At 44.0% G+C, this 23,462-nt stretch overlaps 1 protein-coding gene and 1 pseudogene across 1 annotated transcript; both read left to right on the forward strand.

Moving 5' to 3' along the window:
- Window positions 1-460: 460 nt before the first annotated feature.
- LOC102945606 (ferritin heavy chain A-like) lies at window positions 461-5,028 on the forward strand. Its single transcript, XM_007053994.4, has 4 exons — window positions 461-738; window positions 1,404-1,550; window positions 2,021-2,146; window positions 4,801-5,028. Exons 1-4 carry the CDS (start codon window positions 637-639, stop codon window positions 4,954-4,956), a joined length of 531 nt encoding a protein of 176 aa, XP_007054056.1. The 5' UTR covers window positions 461-636; the 3' UTR covers window positions 4,957-5,028.
- A 4,512-nt stretch (window positions 5,029-9,540) lies between these two features.
- On the forward strand, window positions 9,541-13,533 carry LOC102930984 (annotated as a pseudogene).
- The last annotated feature ends 9,929 nt before the right edge of the window (window positions 13,534-23,462 follow it).

Below are 23,462 nucleotides of genomic sequence, written 5' to 3' on the forward strand. Positions count from 1 at the left end.
TCCCACATGTCCATACTACAGTGCTGGGCTACACTTGGGATCCAAAAGAGAAGTCTGACTACACAGAGAAGGTACTGCCAGATGCATAAAAGTCACATGTATCATGCCAAGCCTCTGACACCCAAGGGCAGAATTCAAAAAAACATTGACTCGTGCACAATAGGCATCATTGCCCCACACTCCTGATGAAACTTTCATCTCTTCAGAGCAGTTCTTGGTGGGGAAATCTGCCTTATTGACTGTTTTCTCCACATCAGAGCTAATGCCTCAGTTATCCGACACAAAGGAACCAGGGAGCGACCTCACTGTAGTGCTCTTGGAGAATATCTACAAACCCCAGCTCCTTTAGCTGGGCTCAGAGCAAGAGAAGAAATGTTGCTAAATGAACCTCCCCCTGGTGGAAATGCTGCTATAGCCACGCCCACAATGTTAACTAGCCCCTTGCTGGAGAAGGGAATTTCCAGTGGCCAACAGCAGCTGCCAATCATGCCTACAGCCTTTCTGACCATTATTAAGAGCAGCTGTGCTGGGCAGGGGAATAGTTCCTCTCTCTTTTGTGGGTGGAGGTTCTGTTTTCACAGAGCTTGTGTAGAACTGTGTGTCATTCTTATCTAAGCTTTTGTTGGACTGGCAAAGATGGAGTCTCAGGTGTGCCAGAACTTCCACCTGGACTGTGAGGCTGCTGTTAATCGCATGGTGAACTTGGAGTTGTATGCCAGCTATGTTTACCTCTCCATGGTAAGTACTTCTATTTCTCCTGCTGTTCTCTGTTTGAAGGTAACCGTGGTCTATGGTTGCAAATGGGCATTGCTGGAGAGCTTTCTTGCTCAGGTGTAACATCTGTAGAACTTGTTTTCTTAGTCTGGAAAACACTGAGTGCTTCTGCTGAATGACCTACTCTTATTCTTTCAAAGCAATGAAATGCTGATGTAAGCTGCAGCTATATTTCAAAAAGGATTGTGTTCCTTTTCCTCTAGAGACTTCCAGTCTCTGGATGATGGCTACTGCTACAGAAATTCTCCCCTATTCAGAAAAACACATAGGTTTGTATTTATGAAGGTTCTACATGCATCTCTTCCAGGCAGTCTCTCCTTTGCAGTGTACTGAGCTGCAAACTGAAGGCCAGATATGATGGTAACTGATTCAGTGGCAAGGATCTCCACACGAAACACATAGTAGTGGGAAGTTGCTCTTCCTACAGGCTGGCAGTAGTAAGAACAGGGCTTCTCCAGAGTTGCTCTAATCTCAGGGTGGGTGTGTATATTGCACTGGTGTAATTCCATGGCTCTGAGTGTGTGTCAGTCTGGGCACTATCCAAGATCCCTAAATTGCCTGCTATTGGGTCTGGTGTAGCCATATTTAAAAAATATTGTTGTCCCTAACGGTTTGTTTTTTCTCCATAGTCTTTCTACTTTGACCGTGATGATGTGGCCCTGAGGCACATGGCCCAGTTCCTGAAGGAGCAGTCCCATGAGGAGAGGGAGCATGCAGAGAAGTTCCTGAAATACCAAAACAAGCGAGGGGGCCGCATTGTCCTACAGGATATCAAGGTGAGAAACTATATAATATAGGCTTCCTTCCAAAAAATTCACAAATACTAATGAGCCCTATGGATTTGGGTTGGGGATGGGAGGAGAAAACAACTAGAGGCATCAGAGGTTGGGGTTGTCATTTCTTAGACAGCACTAATTATCTATGTGCTAATCCTTTCCCCAAAGGTATAACACAGGCAGCTCTCATAAATCTACTTAATACAGATGCATGTAGTTATACAATCTTGGTATCCTGCTTGGTCCTTTACCTTTTTTGTATATTAACATCCCTTACTTAGAGCTCTAGTTCCTATTTCTGTAGGAAGCATCTTTTTGGTCTACTCAATGGGTACTACTTCCTTGCATACCAGGGCATGGGGAAGGAGAAGCGTCAGGGTGAGTAGGCAGTGGGTCACCATGTACCTTCAGTGAGTGATGAAGTTGGTTTGGACTGAATGTTGCTTGATTTCTTGGTCAACGCTGAACAGAAGCCAGAGCGGGATGAGTGGGGGAACAGCCTGGAGGCCCTGCAATGTGCCTTGCAGCTGGAGAAGACCGTGAACCAGGCCCTGCTTGACCTGCATAAGCTGGCCACAGAGAAGAATGACCCCCATGTGAGTATAAGGTAGTAGGAAGAAAGGGGATAAGTTGGCAACTGCATGGAAAGAACTTGGTGATTGGCCAGTAGGCCAATTTTCTTGTAAAAAGGAAGAAAAATTCTGAGGCACCGGAGCTGTAGTGCAAACGTTCCCAAACTGTGGTTGGCAGACCACTGGGGTCACATGAGCTTGATGTTGCATCCATTCACTTCACTACAATATTTTGAGATTGTACATGAATCAGAAGTCTGGAAGCCACTGCTGTATACTACTTCCCACTTTTGTGCCTTGTCAACTCATGTCTTTTAAGGAAGCTGCCTCTCTCTCAGCTGGGAACTCTGACCAACAAATCTTCCCGATGGAAAAACAGGGTGGTTAGGTTTTTTGTTAACATTTTTTAAGTTGTCAAACCTTCAGAAAAAACATCAGCAACTGAAGTGAAAACTTAACTGTATTTGTCTTGGCTTTCCCCACTTGCTTCAAACGGGGGAGGGGGAGAAGCAATAGCATGGGAACATAGACACATCCCCCTTTTATACTCTAACTCCTTCAAAGCTCTTTGACTCTGAAAAAGGAGTGACAAAAGAAGTGTTTGGGAGTTGGAGGTGTGCTTTAGGTGAGAGGTTGCTGGGGAGCAATTAACTGAGGTATGAACTGATCAGCTAAAGCAACCCCTTCTAAGGGAGGGCCTAGTTCAGGGGTGGCTAACCTGTGGCTCTAGAGCCACATGCAGCTCTTCAGAAGTTAATATGCAGCTCCTTATATAGGCATCGACACCAGGGCTGGAGCTACAACTTTCCAATGTCCCCGGGGGTGCTCACTGCTCAACCCCTGGCTCTGCCCCAGGTCCTGCCACTACTCTACCCCTTTCTGTCCCCTCCCTTGAGCCTGCCATGCCCTTGCTCCTCCCCAGAGCCTTCTGAATGCCACAAAACAGCTGAGGGGGAGGTGTGGGGCTGCTAGTGGGTGGGAGGTGCTGGGAGCAGGATGGGGGGGCTGCTGGGGGGGGCTGCTGACCTATTACTGAGGCTCTCTGGCAATGTACATTGATAAAATTCTGTCTCCTTCTCAGGCTCAGGTTGGCCACCCCTGGCCTAGTTCATGCCACTGCTTTATATAGCAGCACACGCTCTCTGTACTTGGCTCAGCTAAGATGAGCCTTGAAAGGAGGCACTTCTGAACTGGGCAGGGAAATCCTAATGACCATAAGCTATCATGGGTCCTGCTATAGCCAAATGTTCTGATAGGGCCATACTTATTCCCCAGTGGATTAACTGGGGCCATAGGAATCTCTGGACCTAAGAGAGGGTGAGAAAGGGAATGATTTGGGGGGGAGGAAGGAGCCTTCCTGGAAGAGTGATACTGCTAACTAAATGAAGCAACTTAGACTAAGGTGTGAACATTTAAACTTTAGTACAGTATAAAACCAGCAGAAAGGGCAGTATTGAATTGAAATGAGTCAGCAAAACACATGCTGTCAGAACTGAGATGTCTAGATGTCTCTATATTCCTTGTGCCTGCTAACAAGACCTTAACCTGTGGTGAATGGCATCAGCTATTGGCTATTTCTAGCCATACAGTATAGAATGTTGCTGGATGAAGTAAAAAACCATCACCAGTATGAAGCTCTTTCCCAGCTAACATTCTCTAGGCTAAAGCCCAAAATGCATGGGGGTAGCTATAGATTTAAGGGGTGGGTGGGAATTTGGACTGTAGGTAAATGTTACACTTGAAAGATTGTGGTGGAGCAGTCATTCTCCTGGCTGAAACTTGAAAGAAGAACACCCATTCTTTCCAGTCCCAGGACTCTTCCAGTTAAAGGTAGTGGATTTCAAATATTTGCATTCAGTCCTTTGTTACCTGCACACATCATGATGTATGACCATCTAAGATCTGTTTCTGATCCGAGAGTGTCACGGAGTCCCCGGGCGATGCTCTGGAACTGCTCCCCATGAAGCCAGTCAGGACTCTGGGGCGGTCGCCTTCCGGTGAGCAGCCTGTCTGCAGGACACACAGCTCACACGGCTTCCACCTTCCTGGGTCTGACCTCGGAGCATTCAGCATCCTCTGCCCCTCCGTGTGCTTCCCACAGCGAGTCCGCTCAGGCAGGGCTCCTGGGGAAGCCAGAGGGTCCTGCACCCCAACTTCGCAGTCAGACTTGACTCTCAGTCGGCCAGTAAAACAGAGACAGGATGACAGGAACATGGTCTAAAACAGAGCTTGCAGGTGCAGAGAACAGGACCCCTCAGCTGGGTCCATTTTGGGGGGCAGTGAGCCAGACAACCACGTCTGCCCTTCACTCCATGTCCCAGCCAGCCCCAAACTGAAAGTCCCTCCAGCCCCTCCTCCTCTGGGCTTTGTTCCTTTCCCGGGCCAGGAGGTCACCTGATTCCTTTGTTCTCCAACCCTTTAGCTCTCACCTTGCAGGGCGGAAGAGCTCAGGCCATCAGTTGCCAGGAAACAGGGTGTTGGCCATTCTGTGTGTCCAGACTCCTGCACACACCTGCCCTCTAGGGCTCTGCAATGATCATACACCCTTACCCCACCCCCTAGATACTTAAGAACTTCATAGGGGAACTGAGTCACCCCCACACTATTCAGAGGAAACATTAAGAACAGTCCCACTTCGTCACAGAGAGATTGAAACTAAATGTCCATTTACCTTGCAGCTTTGTGACTTCCTGGAGTCTGACTACCTGGAGGAGCAAGTGAAGGCCATCAAGCAGCTGGGAGACCACCTTACCAACCTGAAGCTCTTGGGAGTGCCCCAGAATGGCATGGGAGAGTACCTGTTTGACAAGCTCACCCTGGGGGAGAGCAGCTGAACTGCTTACTTCTACGGCTTCTTGTCATGCTGGCTGTTATGAATCTGAATAAAACTTGACTTTCAGTTGCAATCTGGTATCTGCTCCATTTGTATGGGGGGAGGGGGGGCTTGGCCCTTAGCAGAGGGTGCAGGAATTCAGATGGAAAAGGCAGGATGAGGAATTGTTCCCCTTGCTAGCAATCATGCAGTGTAGATCTAAACTTGGGTGGTGCTTTGAGTAGTGTATGCTCTACAGTGGGTAAAGCAGGTGTAAAGGAGAAAAGATTGGGTCTTGATGTAAGAAGTGGTTTAGAAAACTAACCCTCCCTAGACTTGCCCTGATACGGATATTGGCAAAACCAGGTCCTCTAAAAGCCATCTCATGCATTTAGTTAAAATTGCAACAGCATTCAAACCATGTTAGGCACTCTTCCAACATACTTCCTACAGAGCCCTAGGCCCAATTCCAGTATCTCTAAGCAACAAGAAGAGCTGGCCCAGTAATACTACACATGCCCTTGAATTTCCTCCCTCTCCTAGCCTAACCTGCTTTTAGATTAGAGACAATCCTTTAAAACCCTTGATTCAACCTCTGTGGTTTGGTGTCCTATACTTTGGAGTAATAAGTACTTGAATAACACAGGGGTGGGGGAACCCATATGGATGGGGTAAGAATCATATTAATTCCAAGTCATTTTTCCACATTACTTAATGATTTCCAAGAGCATATTTTAGGAGTAGAAACTCCTCTACCTCCTAAGTTATGACCTATGACCAGGCTGTTGCTCCAACAAAATGACTTTTTCCAACAGAGAGGCTAGCATGTCTCCCTCAAAACACCCCCCATAATGGCAGTAAATGTGGACCTCTTTTCCTTCCACCTCCGTACATCAAGTGGAGTATATAGATTTGTTTGCTCCTGAACACAGGTACAGCTTGGGACGCTGAAATCAGGCTACAGTTCTGTCTGGCAGCTTGGGAATCATAGTGGGGAGAGTGGTGAACGGGAATTAAAGACTGCTTAGTGTCTGAAAATTGTCAATGTAATCATTTCAGCTTTGCATGGTGACAACCCCTGTAAGCAAAACTTCAATTGCTCTTCCCAAATACCTGCTTGAGGTGGCCTATAACATGGGGGTCACTTGAATATTCATGACAGAGAGCTAATAGGTGAACAGTGACCTTGGCTTTGAGAAGTACGGTAGGATAATATAGGGATTCTTCCTGGTTTTCCTTCAGAGGGGTGTGTGTGTGTGTGTGTATAAATTTAAAAAAAAAGTGAGGGGGTAAGAAGACCTCACAAATTTCACAGTAGTCCCCCAATTGTTCCAGCTGCTTGCATGAATTTCCCTTTCCCACACATGTCCACTCTTGAAAACTACTACTGGAGCAAGACCCTTTCTTCTGTCTCCCTAGTCTTCATTTGTATGAATGAGGTAGGTAGAGAATCAAGAGGTATAATATACTTGTTCTTAATGCAGGTGGGCTAAGACATTTCTGTGAAGACATCATGGGATCTTGGAAAAAGAGATTTAGATTAACCCAAAGAAACAGAGCAGGACCTGAGCAAAATGTAAGGCAGACTGTGCCTGAACTTCCTGAAAATCAATTTTGTGATGTCATCTGAGCCAATACCATGTACCAAGAGAGCAGAGTGTCAACATGATGATTTTGTTTTGTATGATTTGTGTGTGCGGTGAAATAACTTAAAGAAAAAAATGGATAAAGGGATGATTTTTAGCAGACCAGCAAATACATTGCAATTAAAGGACAACTGCATGATATGCCCACTGTGATGCTGGAGAGTAAGTGACAACTCAGGTTGAAACCCCAGGGCAATTCATTTGTGTATTAGTATAGAGCAAAGTGATGATTGTTAAATGTACAAGAGTGTATTTGGTGTTTTAATGTCATGAAAACTAATGGGATGTTACTTGTATTGTTTTCATTTATCTATATCCTGTTGCAATGTAGTAGCAAACATTTACATTTTGTGTATCCCTGTAAATTAATCACCCATCCAGTGAGAAAGAAGCCTTGTGGAATGCAAATGAAGAACTTTAATAGAAAAATGTGAACTCCAAAGCAAGTGGTCATTGTGTGTGTGGAGTGAAGGTTAAAAACTCAAACTGCATTCCTCACTCTCCATCATTAAAGGAAAATCCCATGAGGGTAGTGACACTGTCAGCTTGTTTTCTGTGAGCTATAAGTATGGATTCAAGGAAGGATCCTGCATCTCTGGATTGTTTGGACTCTTACAGGGAAGTGAACTAGATGCAAAGCGCAGATCCCCAGAGACAATCTGGGTACCCTGAAAAGACTTTTGGGAAACTGGGTTTATTACATCACTGCCACCATTTAGAATTTTAGGCTGTGATTCACCTGTACATATAGATTACCTGCTTTAACCTCTCAATAACTCTCATTTCCTTTTCTTAAGTAATAAACGTTTAGGTAGTTTACTATAGAATTGGCTGCCAGCATTGTCTTTGGTGTAAGATCTAGAGTGCCAATTTATCTGGGGTAAGTGACTGGTCTCTTGGGACTAGAAGCAACCTAACTGATGTGATTTTTGGTGTAACTAATCATTTTATCTTGCCCCCCAAACAAACTGGACGTTATGATAGACTGGAGAATCTAAGGGGACTGCCTGGGATTCTATGGAAAGACTGTTCTAGTGATCACATTTGTTATTGGCTTGGTGAAATCTAATTATAGAACAAGCCACGAGCTTGGGGTGTCTGCCTGGAGGTAGGCACTCACAGTTGTGAGCCACTCCTGACCGTGATATCCATCACATAATCTGAAGGTAATGTCTACTAAAGTAATGCGTTTACCCTGCATTTACCCATCTTTCTGCTTCCAGTTTTGGCCTTTCACTATTCCCAAACACTGGGAAAAGCCAGAGTGTTTTACCTTTTGCAAGGTGTTTTACCTTTGTCAGTCCAGGTTTGGAATTGGGACACATTTTATCGGGGCCCCAATGTGAGGTTACAATTTTCTGGTATTAGCCCAAGTGTAAGTTACAGTAACAAATGGTGAATGTCCTATACCAAAATCCATCCCGCTCCCCCCACAGCATAAAGGGGGACAATATAAATATTAGCTCTCATTAGAAAAATTCAGACAAAACATTTTTGTCTGAATTTGCTGATTTATCTAAGTGGAAATGTTTTGTGGAGATCGTTCAGTTTCAGAGAAGCTCTGATGTAACCCAGGCAGTGGTACAAAATAACCCAGGCCACTTTCTTGGCAGCTCAGTGGCCTGCGAGGCTGGCTCAAAGTCAGGGACCTCAGGGTTTCTGGGGTCTATGGTTCTAGGGCAGCCCACTAAGGAGACTGCTCCAGAGCTGGGACTGTGATTTGCTTTTACTTCATAACAGATGACAAAGTTGTAGCACAATTGATGTAATACTTATAACTTCACATGCTCAAAGCATAGCATGTTCAAAGCATTTTACCTAACTATCCTTGATGTACCCCTGGTGGAGTTCAGTCCATTTTATCCCCATTTTATAGATGACAAGCTGTGGAGTGCCTTGCACAAGGCCAAACTTCTACAGACACTCCTGAGTTTGACCTTATGCACATGAGCTGTCCAACCAAAGTCAATAGAAATATTTAAGTGCTGCGAGTTAAGCATGAGCCTGAGTGTTTGCAAGATTGAGGGTGTAGTGAATCAGGCCCTGATCCTATAATGAACTTCCTATTATTATTTTTATTTAATTTAATCGGTGCCCACAATGTGCTAGGACATTTGCACAGTCCCTATGTCGAGGCACTCACGGTCTAAGGGATTATCTGTTTTAGAATGAGTCAGGGTTGGAACCCAGGAGTTCATGACTCCCCTTGCAAGGTTCATTCTGGTAGGCCACACTAGCCCTGTGACATTTTAGCACTACATGTACACACAGCTTAGCAAATGCAGAGCAAAAGCCAATAAAGGAAGATATTGTTTCCTAATTATTTAAATTGCAATGATTATAAGTGTGGCATAGCTTGTTCTTTCCAGTTTCCCACATAGTGAAGGGGGAAGGTCACCCCTTACCATGTCTTGGCTATGAGTCATCTCAGAGTGCTGAAATAATATTGAGTATTTACATGGCATTTTCCAACTTCAAAGCTAATTAAATCAGTCAGCTCCCTTTTGAATCAGGCAAATAGCATGATTATTCATCTTTTGCAGATGGGAAAAATAAGGCAGAAAGGTGAAATGATTTGCCTATAGCTGCAGAGAGAGTCAGTGTAATGTGGGATTAGAACAGGAATGGTTGGTTTCTAATGTCACACTCAGAGTACTAGACTACAGAGCAGAGAGTGCTGTATGTTGTAATAGGCGTATGCCTCAGGCAAGGTTTGGGCTTCTAATAGATCCTAGAGATGGTTCCTGGTGCCATTCAATATGCACTGATAAACTGTTTACACTCTAGGCACACCACTACTGGAGCTACTAGAAGTGACTGTGAGGTACCAACAGCTAAATATTACAGTGACTGGTGATATAGAGGCACATTAGAAGTTGATTGATATAATCTGTATATCTTTACTCAATTTTCTCCTCATTTTACACTTACTGTATCATACTCTTCACAGTCAAACAAAGGGAAGGAGCCAAAAGGCACCTACCTGGGCTGTTCCAAGAAAGTGTGTCCATTATCCATGGAAACTGCTGGGCTGGCTCATTGCTGAATAATGCTGTCACCTGTGGAATATCTGTCAGACACTGTCCAGGAGGCTAACTGGGGGGGAAGAAGAATTCTATTAACTAGAAGTAGCTGCCACACCCTTGTCTGAGCAGTATTAATAGTAACTGTGTGAGGCAAGATTTTTACCTTTGTTCTGAGTTGTGTTTGTGCTTTAGTAAAGTTTGCTCAGAACCTCATTCAGGTGCTGAACTATTAAAGATACTGTAGTGCTGTGTCTCCCAAATGGAGTCCCAGGTGTGCCAGAACTTCCCTGCTGAATGTGAGGCTGCTGTGAACTGCATGGTAAACAAGGAGCTGTATATCAGCTGTGTACATCAATCCATGGTGAGTGTGTTTCTTAGCCTTTTCTTAGAGGTCTAAGGCTTAATTTAGAAATGCTTCTGGACTTTTATTTTTTGGTGGTGGTGTTTTTGTTTTGTGTTTTTTTTGTTTGTTTGGTGGAGGGGAGAAGAACTACTGGCTGATATCTTATCCAGAGACTATAGTAATGCATTAAGTTGGAGGTACAAATACTACTATGAAAATAATGGGGAGTTATTCAGGATGCTGTGGCTATAGAATGGCTTGGGCTAAAGGCCCATGTGTGGGAGACAGAAACTTGAGGATTTTGAAGCACTGCTGCAGAAGCAGCAGGAAGGAAGGTGCTCTCATAGGAGTTAAGAGCCAGTTACTTTGTAGGAGATATATATGTATATAAGAGGCTTTCAACTATTGGTGGCTCCTTAACCACCCCCAGGTGTGATGTATAATCTCACTACTCTCACTTCTTGTATTTCCTCAGTCCTACCACTTTGATGGTGCTGTTGTGGTTCTGAGGCAGGTGACTCAGTTCCTGAAGGAGAAGTCCTATGAGGCAAAGGAGTATGCAGAGAGGTTTTTGTCACCCCAGAACAAGCGAGGGGGGCGCATTGTCCTGCAGGAAGGATATCAAGGTACAAAACAAATCCATTCATGTATCCAGGAAAGGGATTATTGAAACCATATTAAGAGCTTATCTGAAAGCACTGAATCTATAATGTGAGGTTATTACTGATTTATTTATGAGCAGTTTCAATAACTTTAGTGTTTCTCCTTTTCTCTGAGTGGAGAGAAGCCTCTATTTAGAGGGTCATGTAATGACCCATCTGTTAATACATATTCTGTAACTTGGAACTGGAACACTAAGGGGTGCTGTGGATCTGCATTTAAAAATTGTGTGGGAAGCCTGTACATCTTTTTCCTGCAGTATGCTTAGCTGTAGTCCGTGATCTTGCTGCTTCCTCTACAATAGTATTGATAAACACAAATAGAGTTAATTCTGTTCTAAAGGCTCCTGTATACTCAGGGCTGCCTGAAGAAAGGCTGCTAGTAGTAAAGTGGACAACTTCACCCAATACTGGTGGGCTGAGGGACCTTATGGCAGACTCAGCAGGCATAGCTGTTCAGATAAGCCTCAAAATACAAATTCAGTCTGCCTGATGCATCTTAAATCATTCCTCATTGCTATGTTTTTTCACTTATGTTTGTGCCATACCACTACTCCCCCTTTCCTGGAGGAGGTGGCAGCCTGCTCCTTTGTATTACTTCTGCAGTCTGCCTTGTGTGGCAGGGGAAGGGAGAGTGGGTGAGTGGAATGCTTCAAGGGAGCTCTCAGCGCTGTTCCCTCCTCCTGAGAACAGAGGACTAATCTAAGTGCCCCTTGTTACTTTCCTTGGAGCCTACCTATTTCTCCTGCAAAGTATATGAGTCCCCCTGCAGAGTCCCTATGATCCTCATGAAGGTGAGGTCTACTAGTGCGCATAAATATATTTTTTGGTTTGTTTTTTCCTCATGCAGAAGCCAGAGCGGGATGAGTGGGGGGAACAGCCTGGAGGCCCTGCAATGTGACCTGCAGCTGGAGAAGACTGTGAACCAGGCCCTGTTGGACCTGCAGAAGCTGGCTATGGAGAAGAGTGATCGCTGTGTGAGTAATCATGCCGCTGCCCTCAAATCCTGCTTGTGGAGATGTTAAGGCATTTGTGAACCCATGTTGGCCTAACTGTCTGGCTGAGTGGACACAAGGAAAAAAACATTAATCAATGTTGAGCGATAGCAGTGGCTTAGTGCCTTCTAAGCTAGGCATATGGTGCCTGTAACTTATCCTGTCCTTAATAGCCCTCATGATTGCTAGCAACTGAACTGAGAGCATGAGCTTTGCTAGATCCCCAAGCTACCTATCATGGATTAATTGGCACCTACAATAAGCTATTGCTGGGTCTTAAGTAGATTGCAGAGGATAGTCTAGTTACCTCGCTGGTTTGATATGGTAAAAGGGCAGTAACTTCCTTTTTGATTCAGGGACCGTTGTGTATAAGCCAATCACTGAAGCTAATAAACAAGCTTCTGGAGAGTGTAGTTGAACTGAACTTATCCCTGGTGTAACTTAGCTAAAAAATAAGCTAACTAGGGGCCATTCGGGACCACTATATAAACCTGGGAACCAACGTTACCCCACCTAAAATGTTGGCCATGTTTACACAGCAATGGAAAATGCTGCTTTCTGAAAAACAAAAGTCAGCATCTAGTTAGTTGCCAATAAGAAACAGAAAATACTAGTCTTCTGCAAACTTCCCCTAAATCCATACAAAAACTACTTTAACTCTTATAAAATGATTAGGGCCCTACCAAATTTGCGCTCCATTTTGGTCAATTTCATGGTCATAGGATTTTAAAAATAATAAATTTCATGATTTCAGCTATTTAAAGCTGAATTTTCATGGTGTTGTAATTGTAGGGGTCCTAACACAAAAAAGGTAGGGGTGTGTGTGTTCGGGGCGGGGGGTTTGCAGTACTGCTACCCTTACTTCTGCCTTCAGAGCTGGGCAGTTGGAGAGCGGTGGCTGCTGGCTGGGAGCCCAGCTCTGAAGGTAGAGGCGCTGCCAGCAGCAGCGCAGAAGTAAGGGTGCCATGGTAGTCTCCTCCTCACTTCGCCACCGCTGCTGGTGGAGCACTGTCTTCAGAGCTGGGCATCTGACCAACAGCTGCTGGTCTCCAGCCGCCCAGTTTTGAAGGCAGCACAGAAGCAAGGGTGGCAATACTACGATTTCCCCTTAAAATAACCTTTTGTGACCCCCCCCCCCCCTCAACTCGCTCTTTGGTTCAGGAACCCCAATCTGAGAAATGCTGTTCTTCCCCCGTGAAATCTGGATAGTATTGGTTAAAGCACACAAGACTAGATTTCACGGCCCAGGATGTGTGGGGGGTTTTCATGGCCACGAATTTGGTAGGGCCCTAGTAATATGTCCCCTTGCTTGCACTGTCTGTGTGGCAAATAAGGAAGGCTCTAAACTTTGTGCCGTGAACACTTGGAAACATCCCTATTATCAGATCTGACCATAAGAATGACCTAAGTGGATTAGGCTAATGGTCCATCTACCCCAGTATTCTGTCTCTGACAGCAGAGTGTGCCAGATGATTGAGAGGGAATGAACAAAACAGGGCAACTTTGTGTCATCTGTCCCTTGTTGTCCAGTCCCAGCTTATGGTAGTTGGAGGTCTAGGGACATCGTGGGTAGGTGTCACGCTTTACCATAGCAGGCAGTTAAATGTGCTAAACCAACAGTAATGTGAAGCAGAAGTGAGTCCATCTCTTCTTTCCTGCAGCTCTGTGACTTCCTGGACTCTGAGTACCTGGAGAAGCAGGTGAAGGCCATCAAGCAAGTGGGAGACCACCTCACCAACCTGAAGCACCTGGGAGTGCCCCAGAATGGCATGGGAGAGTACCTGTTTGACAAGCACACCTTGGGGGAGAGCAGCTGAACTCTTCACTACTTTTATCCTTCAGTAAGAACCCTGGACCTCTCCTCTAGAAGACAGCAAAAGATCCATTGCCTAACCCCTGAGTATGGTGAATAAAATCTGGCTTCAAGCTATTACTTGGTTTCCTCATTGTTAAATTTAATACAATGAAAAGTCTAATTGGCTATTACAGGACCTAAAACAGTGTCATTGACTCTTCCTCCTGCACTTCCCACATGCAAAAGTCCAGTTGTGACAAATACACTCTAAAGCATATGGCCATGGCCACTGTAAGAGGCAATATAATGAGCAAAGACATTTTGGGTCTGCTCTGCTACAACACCATTTTCGATCCTGTTCACCACAGCAGGAGTTGCCTAGTACAAAAGCAAAGAGGCTTGGTGTGGTGTCTGCTAGGCAGTAAGGAAAATGAGTAGAACGTGTTATGTTCCTCAAATAGTAGGAGGCATGGGGGGATGCTTTAGGGAATGCCCAGTTAGATATGCTGGAGGCCCAGCCAATCTAAGTCTCTTCTCTCAGCTGCTAGTGCGCTAAGACTGACTAGATGGCCATGCTCAATGGCTTAGCTTAGGTAGCAAGGGATACTCCAGAAAAGGTTTGACGCTAATAGAATGAAAATCTTCTGTGGGTGTACATGAACAGCAGGACTCTGCATATTGATTCATGGTGGGCAACAAAGCCTGAAGTAAAATATAAGGCTTGATCAAATTTCCCAAATTTAGGCCCTATTTTGAGTGGAAGGAGGGAAGTTAATGAATAATGGGATTCTTTCATGGGGAAAGGGGAATCAAAGTGCAACGTTTAATTAGATTAATTAGATGTGCCGGTCAGTCTTCCAGGATGGTTTTTAGATGGAAATACCTTTTCACATTTAATCCAGGTTTCATTTTCTGACTACCTGAAACTGTGATGGGGATGGGTTGGAGGGGGAGAACCAGTTTACTTTAGAGCCACTTTCATGCCTGGGGCTTTCTCCCCAGGCTTTCTCCTCCCCATGCAAAAAAACCCACCTTGAAATGAAACAAATACACTTGCACAGTACCCTGTAAAATGGTTCCCCCTTTTTAGAAGGGTGATGGGGAATCAAGTTTCCTAGGAGTGAGTTATAAGCTCTAAGAAGTCCAAAAAGACTGACATCTGATACAGTGCATGTCATGACTGCATAATGCAGTACTGCCTAAAACTTCATGGTAGTTTGAGTGCTAATCCCTCTAACTCCGGCCAAAGAGCAGCATTCCCCTGGCTTTCTTGCTCTCTGTTCTGAAGTTGACAATGGAACACTTCCTCGTCCTGTCTCCTGGTGACTTGACTATAATGATCAGAAAACACTGGGTACGTCAAACTTGTCCTGTCCACATATGGACAGAGATTGGACACTCTTGCCAAAATAACAACATTCTTGACCAGCTCTACTCTGACTGCAGGAGCATATCTCCATAGTAGCCTTGGCCTGAACCCTGCTCTCTGTGGAGTGTCACTATGGCAACAGGCCTTCCATCTCTCCGATATAGCTGCATGCACAGCCAGAGGGGAAATGCACAAATGGTGGTGTCCCGATCCAGGCTGCAGAGAAACTGAGATGCCTAATAACTATAATCTCTCAGCTCAATGTCCTAAGTGTGGGCCACTTAATCCTCACTTCTCCAGCCCCCATCTCTGCTTTAGTCCGTGCTGGTCTTATGACCATGTTTGTATAGGCTGATTAGTGTTTGCCATAGTGATGCTTCCGTTCAGGTGCCTTCCTACAAAACCCAAATGCTTCCTGGTGAAATAATATAACCGTTCCAGCTGCTGGTGGGGAACGGTTGATAAGCAGCATAGTGTGGGCACTTTCATAGGTGGTGGAAACTATGCACTGTTGTGCACTGTGTAAGTAGCTAGCAAATGGAGTTTATTAACTTGCAGTGAGAGTAAAGACTTGTTCTGGCTGTCTCACTTTTATTTTGTTGGCCCTTTTCTCTATTCCCATCCACTACCCAAACATGCAGCACTAACTAATCCAAACAAAGGGATTTCCATAGGCTGGACAGTAATAGCTCGTCAGGCCATAGCTGCCCCTACAGTACCCAGGTTCAGGGGTTTTCTCTGACTATGAAGCTACTGACAATGGCAGATGGGATTTTGTCTGTTCCACAGTGGGTGGTTCTTTTTCCTACTCTTCAGGCTTTGCAATGAAAGCTCCCCAACAGTTCTCTTCCCCACCCCTGGTTATATCTGCTGGGGTCAGAATTACAAACCTTTAATCAAACGTAACAAAATGTCACTTGTGTAACACTTGATAGCATATTGTGAAAGTTAAACTTGTGGGCAACTACTCGTGGGCTGTTAGGAAGAACCATTCCCACAGCCTTGAATGTCAACAATCCTGGAGTTATGGAACAAATCTTGCTGGAGTATATCAATGACAGGAAATTGGTTAGGAAGGCTGGAGACTTATATTATTTATGGTATAAATGAATATGCTTCCTTAAGTGTTTTTGTTCCTCTGTTATAGTATAGCTCAGGGGTTCTCAGACTTTTATACTGGTGACCCCTTTCACATAGCAAGCCTCTGAGTGTGACACCCCCCCCCCAATACATTAAAAACACTTTTTAAAAATATATTTAACACCACTATAAATGCTGGAGGCGAAGCGGGGTTGGGGGTGGAGGCTGACAGTTTGTGACCCCCCATGTAATAATAACCTTGCAACCCCCGTGCGGTCCTGACCCCCAGTTTGAGAACCCCTGGTATAGCTGCTACCTAGATCCTTATCTTCTATATGGGATATAATCTCCTAAAAGTAAGACTTCTTCATTAGTCTCCTGTACTTTTTTTTCTAGTTCTGCTACTTTGACTGTGGTGATGTGGCCTGAGGCACATGGCCAAGCTCGTGAAGGAGCCGCTGTGTGAGGAGATGGAGCATACAGAGATGTTCCTGAGGTACCAGAACAAAGGAGGAGGAAGGTGCATTGTTCTGTAAGACATCAAGGTGAGCAATAAATCTAATCAAATGGTTGAGGCTGCTGGAGCAAAGACTTGAGGCAATGGGTTTTGCTTTCCCAGTGCTGGAGTATATGGGGTGATGATTGTAGCAGAAAGTCTCGCAAGCATATGAATAACTTTTTGTTCCTCTTATTAATTTGGTAGTAACTGTTCTCATGACAGTTCTACCCAAAAGGGTGGCTCTCTCTAAATCTATTATCTCTGAGATTTTCACTATCTTGAAAGGCAGAGATATTGGTATCTCCGCTCTTCTAATAAGACTTTCATCATCTTGCTAAAGTCTCATGAAAATAGGTGTTCTTGATTGTGGTTCTGAGGTGGGGTGGGGTGGGGGGTAGGAGGAGAAACAGATCCAATAGTTCCAATTGTAGGCCTGATTTTAGCCCTTTTCTGTTTGTTCCTGCATGGCCATTCCCTAGAATTTAAAAATAAAACTACATAGTCTTTGGGTTACTTGTACCAGGCCTTAATGTACAAAACCATTTTAGAGCTCACATGGAATAGAAGCTGTGGTAAAGAACAATAAAAATGGTTAGAAAGGGGCAGAAAAATCAAATGCCTATATATTTCCTTTGGGATGTTTACTATAAAGAAGATAGTATATTGACTTTAGTTAGCAGATGGATATAGTTAGAGGTCTTCTCAAGCTGACCATTGAACAGAGGCCATTGACCGGCTCAGAATTATTTAACTATTTTCTCTGTCTAGCTTTGTTCATATACATTTTTTTTTCTCTCTCACTAAATAAAAGAAGATAAATTTAAACAAATGGCTATTTAAGGTCCTGACCTAAGAACTAGCTGTAATATAGATTCTAACTCCAGTCGTGTTGACAATTTTAACACCGTCACTTTCTTGATTGTTTGAATGGTCTTTGAGATCCATGCTTAAAAAGCCAGTTGTGACATTGAGACCATGACAGCTTTGTGGCTTATTAAAAAGCCAGGTGCAATGAAGTTGCTTAACTACACAATCTTCTCAGGGGGAGAAAATACAAGAGGGAACAAAGCAGTGTACATTTTTCTTTCTTCCAGAAAATGTAAATATTTATTGAAATGAAGAAAAGAGAACCATAGAGCTGTGCCAAACACAACAGATAATTGTTTTCTGTTCAAATGCAGCCTCTGTCTCTAAATAGGAGTAGCTGGCATACTACCTGCCTGCTAAGGAATAGCTACTCCCACCAAGTATTGTGGATATGAATACAAGCAGCACTTGGCTTCCTGTTATTTGTTAGATATATTTTTGGCTTTGCAACATTATAGTTTTTACAATTTTTTAAGGTAGTTTTGCAAGAAGGTGCTTGGTTCACTGTCCTGTGAACGGGTCTTTTGTTCGGTATTGCACGTGCAGTTGGATTGCAAGTTCCCCTATGTGGTGCTGGCAGCATGGTTCACACCTGACCTGATACAGCTACGTCAGCCGGGGAGAAGGTAGTTCAATCTGTGTCTACGCCGTCCGGGGCATTTCTTTTGAGACTGGCAACAAGGTTGCCAATTGTGGCACTCAGTATGATACAGACACTCTTCTACCGTGGACTGTATTAACACCTCTGACTCACTCCAGGTAGGCCATCAGAAGGTAACAACTATTGATTACTGTTGACCTGGATTGGGATTTGTCGCTCTGTTCCATTATCTATCCCCTAAGCAACCAAATCCTCTATAGTATCTATCTAAAGATATTTAGGGGTATATTCTGATGGATACGTGGGGAATATGTGTCAATTGGCCAACAGTATTTTTCCTTTAGCAAGGAAATTTGAAAGCAAATTGTTTCCAACCACAGTAGTTAAATTGCATCAGAATGCAATCTGTGAAAAGGAACAGATGTAAGTGATTAAAAGAGAAAGACATAACAGATTTTGTGGTTTGAAATCTGCTCTGTTTTGTTAGAACTTGCTTGAAAATATAGAGCACAGGAACTGCTACATGAATCAGGTATGTGAGTCATCCAGTCCAGTGAGAGAACCCCCATTTTGGACATTTTTGGAATAGCTAGACCATCGGAAGAGTTCTACCCTAACCCCACTCTGTTGGAAGTTGGCTTCAGTTGTGAAGCATGAGGACTTCAGTCCCTTCTATTTTTTCGTTCCTCTAATGTAATTAGATATTTTCCTTTTCCATATAAATGCCTAACCTTTATTTTCTGTCCCAGCTTCCACTGCAGCTATACAATCACTTCACCCAACACCAAAGGGCAACTGCCTTTGGGGTGAAATGTCGCAATAGTTGAACAGGGAACGGCTAGGCTGCACTACAACTGGACACGGGGGGAGGGGGAGAAGAATACCATGTCCAATTGTAACTCTAAGTAGAATTGTAGTTAGGCAGAATGTTGCAAAGCAAATTGATGTTTAACTAGGAAACTACAACAATAGGAAAAAATTGACTTTTAATTAAAACATGATTTTTTTTTATAAACTAAAAATTTTGAGTTAACTAGACGCTCTGCATTATCCCTAATGTTCATTTAATTGAAAGCCCCATTTTCCATCAAAGTTTTGACCAAGTTTTTGACCAGCCCTAAAAGAGACATAGTTGCCTTTAATTTTTTTTAAGTAGATTTAAATGATAATAGTATTTAACTAAGATTATCTCCGTGTGGAGTATGTTGAAATGGAGACAAAGATGCCCCCTAGGTGGTGAGCTTGTGAGGATAGCAGACTTGTCAATGGAGGAGAGAGAAAGAGGAGGTAAGACAGGTTGGGAGGACACCTGAGAAGTTTAGCCTTTGCCACATGTAGTGTGAGGAAGTGGCAGGACATCTAGGAGGAGATACTGGGAGGGCAGGCAGTGACGCCTACCTGGATGAAGGGGGAGCTTTAGAGTGCAGAGTCATGAACAAAAAGTTGGTGGCTGAAATCGTAGGGGCTGTTAAGTTCCCAGAGGAACACACACATTATTTCTTTCTTATATAATGGACCAAGTGAGCTACAGACATGAAAAAACAGGTCCCATCCTGTAGAGTGTAGAGGGTGAAAGGGAAAAGTGTTTTAATGAGAAACTTTATAATGTTTTGGCAGGCCTCACTGATGCAATTGGCTTTGGTATAATTGATCTCCACATTCCCTCCAAACTTTAATGAAGTTTGACACTTCTTACAACTTTTCCTTTTCCATTATTTTTCATGTCAATGTTCATCTCCTTTTCTGGGTTCTGCTTTTGCCTGGAAGCCCAAAGGACTAACACACTGTAAGAGAGACTGTTTCAGTTTCCAGTCACCTGGAAGCATCAGAAATCTCATGAAAACATCTGCTCTCCTGAGATTTGAAGTCCCAGCTCAGATAAGAAGTCAAAGTTTAAACACTTACACTAACTGCTCCTCCAGGCCTTTTGAAGTTCACCTATTGCAAATTGAAAGCTGTCTCTGACTTTACCATCAAAAATTCCACTCTTTTACAGTAGTAGTGGATGTTTGAAGTTGCCAAATCCTATTCTATGCTGCATTACACACTATTTACCATGCTCCCAATGTATCGTTTAAATCTGTTTCTATTAGAGGAAAATATATATAATAATGTGGTTGAATATCTTGAGTCTTTCCTATTCTCTTCTTCCAATTCACAGTCACAGTAACACCTGATTTGCTAAGGTAACAATAGATTGATAGTCATTGGAAATGTTCCTGAACTCTGAATGGTACTGATGGAGGTGTCTCAGAGAGAGAAAATCCTGTAAAATTTGATACTTCCTTGGAGGCATGTTACTGGTTAAGGCTATTAGTTGCTGTCTATTTCTGTTAATTTTTTAAAGTAAAAATATATGGATTTGAGGCAGTTTGAAACAAGCTGTTTTTCTAAGTGAAATAAAACTCTGATTTATATCAGAGCATCAGGTTGGAGCAGGGGACCTGCAGCAGTGTTTTAGCCCCATGAAGAGTTAGCTTTCTGATTCCAAGCAGTGAAACATCAAGATTTACTATGCAACTCATCACCTATCTCTCTCTGATATATGTGGACTTTTCAAGCAGGAGAGGGTGACAGCTGCTTTGCTCTAGGTACAGCAGTTCTCAAACTTTAGCAACCTGAGTACCCACATTTTGATTTAAAATTTTTCATGGACCCCCAAGCCTACTGATGTATGTTTACATTTGAAGAAAAAAATTCCATCCCCCCCACTCCACCCCTACTCCTCCTCTTCCTACCCCCTCCCCTGAGCATGTCCCATCCTTGCTCCTCCCCCTCCCTCCCAGTGCCTCCTATACGCCACTGAACAGCTGTTCCACGGCGTGCAGGAGGCACTGGGAGGGAGGGGGAGGATTTGATCAGCGGGGCCAGTGGCCCTGGACATGACTTGCAGACCCCCAGGAGCACCCTCGCAGACCCCCAGTCCCCAGTTTGAGAAACACTGCTCTAGGAGATGACTGATACATAATGTCAGAAAGATTTGATAGTTTGGAGAAAGAACTCTCTTGCCTTTCTGGGCGGAGGTAAGATGCTGCACTGAATTAGGCCCGCAAGCAAGAAGAGGAATGAGGGTCAAACTTCTAGTGCTGCAGGAAAAAGAGAGACATAATGGATCCCGAGCAGCGTGGGAAATAGGAGCAATGAGAACATTCTGCCCAGTGGTCTGATTCTTGCCTCACCTTCAATAGCACAACCCCCGAAAAGTAAAAGCTCTAGCTGCCATTCTGTGGATGTGTTTGCTCATTGTTAGCCCTAATCCTTTACCATTTACAGTAGAACCTCAGAATTTCGAACACCTTGGGAATGGAGGTTGTTCGTAACTCTGAAATGTTTGTAACTCTGAACAAAACCTTATGGTCATTCTTTCAAAAGTTTACAGCTGAACATGAACTTGATATAGCTTTGAAAGTCCACTATGCAGAAGAAAAACGCTGCTTTTAACCATCTTAATTTAAATGAAACAAGCACAGAAACAGTTTCCTTACCTTGTCAAATCTTTTTTTTTTCTTTTTTAAACTTTCCCTTTATTTTTTAGTAGTTCACATTTAACACCGCCCTGTACCGTATTTGCCTTTTTTTCTTTTTGGCTCTGCTGCTGCCTGATTGTCCAGTTCCAAATGAGACGTGTGCCTTACTGGTCAGTTTGTAACTCTGGTGTTTGTAGCTCTGAGGTTCTACTGTAAGTGTTACTGGTTAAAAATAATCAGTAAATATCAAAATAAGACAATGAAATACTCTTGCCATTGCCTTAAAATAAATAATTTCTGTTTTAATGAAATCTTTGAAGATTGCTGTCCACAATGTAAAGAAGTTCTGCCCAACACAAACACACTTGTATTTAGTACCAGATTACATGTCATTTTTAGGATGTCAAGGGATATACACAGATAGGCAGGAAAACTGGGTGAGGAATGGGGGAGTCATCCTTCCCTCCCAAAGGTGCATATTGAATGTGGTATCACTTAAGGCCTCCTAGTCCAACCCTACATCCCAAAGGAAGAATAAGAGAACTTGTTTCCTTTTGAACTCTGTACAAGGCATCTCAATAGCAAGTGCAGTCCCAGGCTCTGCTGCGAGGAGATAAAGTTGTGAGGACAATGATAAACAGATCACTGACACTATTAAAACAGAAAATATGTATCTCATACACACCCACTCTGTAGCATGTGGAGACATACAAGGCCTGTGCCTCTAATAATCAAATCCTGTCCCTTTATTGTCTGTTGGTGGCACCCTAGAGCTGTGCAATCTCTCCAGAAGTATCCAGTGCGTAGTTCCCCAGCTCTGTAAAAGCAAGGCAGTGAAAAAGTTTTCAAGGTGTGTCTTAAAAAGTGCAAACCAAAGAACTAGAGATTGCAGGAAATATACAGGGCATAATTATCACAATTCTCTACATTAAGCAGCAAGTTCTGGGGGTTGGGTGGCAGCCTCTGATACTCTGCAGTTATTGACAAAGTGGCCAAATGCATCTTGAATTTCACAGAAGCCTTTTGCAATGATTTGCATTTCATTTGAATATATCATGTCATGTTTTTATGCCATCTGCAAGGGGGTGCTTTAAGGCCAGGAGAGATAAGTGGGAGGCCAATTACCCCATTTAGGGGATCCAGGGAAAGAAGATGAAGTCTGGAAAAATAATTGAAGCAGTCATTGGGAAAGGGGAAGATGGTCCTGGGGAACAGTTAGCATCTGGGAGAGAGAAGGTATAGGGCCATCCTACATCACTATTCCTTTAAGACCCTGTAGAGCAGGTGAGACAAGGATCCTCTCTCACCCAGCCTGCACAGACGGGTTACTAGACCCACCTGGGGAGGATCAAGGGACTGATTAGTTGATGGGGCAGGTGACTCAAAAGGAGTCACCAAGCCCAGTCCAGGAGGGCTGCTAAGGGGAAGAACTCAGCAAGCTCACAGCCCCAGAAAGAAGGGCTGTGCAACCCTTGAACCCAAGGGGAGAGTCTACAGGCGTGCAGAGCTAGAAGCACAAGAGGGAGGACTGTGAAACCCTGGATCTAAAAAGGGGAGCTCTTTTTGGAAGCTGATTAGTCTGATCCCCAAGAGGGGGGAAATGTTGTTTTAAAGACTCTGGGTGTAAGTGGATTATTTTGGGAATTCAGAAGGTAAGCGAGGCAGGGTGCCCGGAGGCCACAGTGGGTCCCCCGGGCAGAGCACCTGTCTATGCCATGAAATACACTGTTGTTGTTGTTACATAAGCTTAGAAAGGTAGCGTGGTGCAGTGCGCCCGGCACTGGACGCAGAGTCATGAGACCGAAGCTTTGTCTTCACTGCAGATTTAACTCAGGTTCAGCTGCGAGCTTTCCCCTGAACATGTTCTACCTTCACATGTCAACGTGCCTCTAGTCATACCTCATGCGAATCGGACACCATGCCCTGAGCTATTGGGCAGACACCAAGTTAGCTTATTGCACATATTGCTAACCTAAGGAAATGACAATAGAAACATTCCCACAAGCCCCCTGAGACACCCAGTCCTATGTACTGTCTTGCCATCTACCTGTAGTCTGACCCCGGACCAGAAGTGACCTACCTTCATATGCTTTTGCTCAGTGTCCTTGGTGTCACAGTGCTTGCAGTTTCTCCAGCTTTGGACATTTCCAGTGTTTGATACAGCAGAATGCCTGGTAAGAA

This window comes from Chelonia mydas, chromosome 12 (genome assembly GCF_015237465.2).
Source record: "Chelonia mydas isolate rCheMyd1 chromosome 12, rCheMyd1.pri.v2, whole genome shotgun sequence".
Taxonomy (NCBI): domain Eukaryota; kingdom Metazoa; phylum Chordata; order Testudines; family Cheloniidae; genus Chelonia; species Chelonia mydas.

Coding starts and splice junctions, on each gene's coding strand:
- LOC102945606 (XM_007053994.4), top strand. CDS start 637: ATGGAGTCTCAGGTGTGCCAGAACTTCCACCTGGACTGTGAGGCTGCT. Junction 739..1,403: donor GCTATGTTTACCTCTCCATG/GTAAGTACTTCT, acceptor TTTTCTCCATAG/TCTTTCTACTTTGACCGTGA. Junction 1,551..2,020: donor TTGTCCTACAGGATATCAAG/GTGAGAAACTAT, acceptor AACGCTGAACAG/AAGCCAGAGCGGGATGAGTG.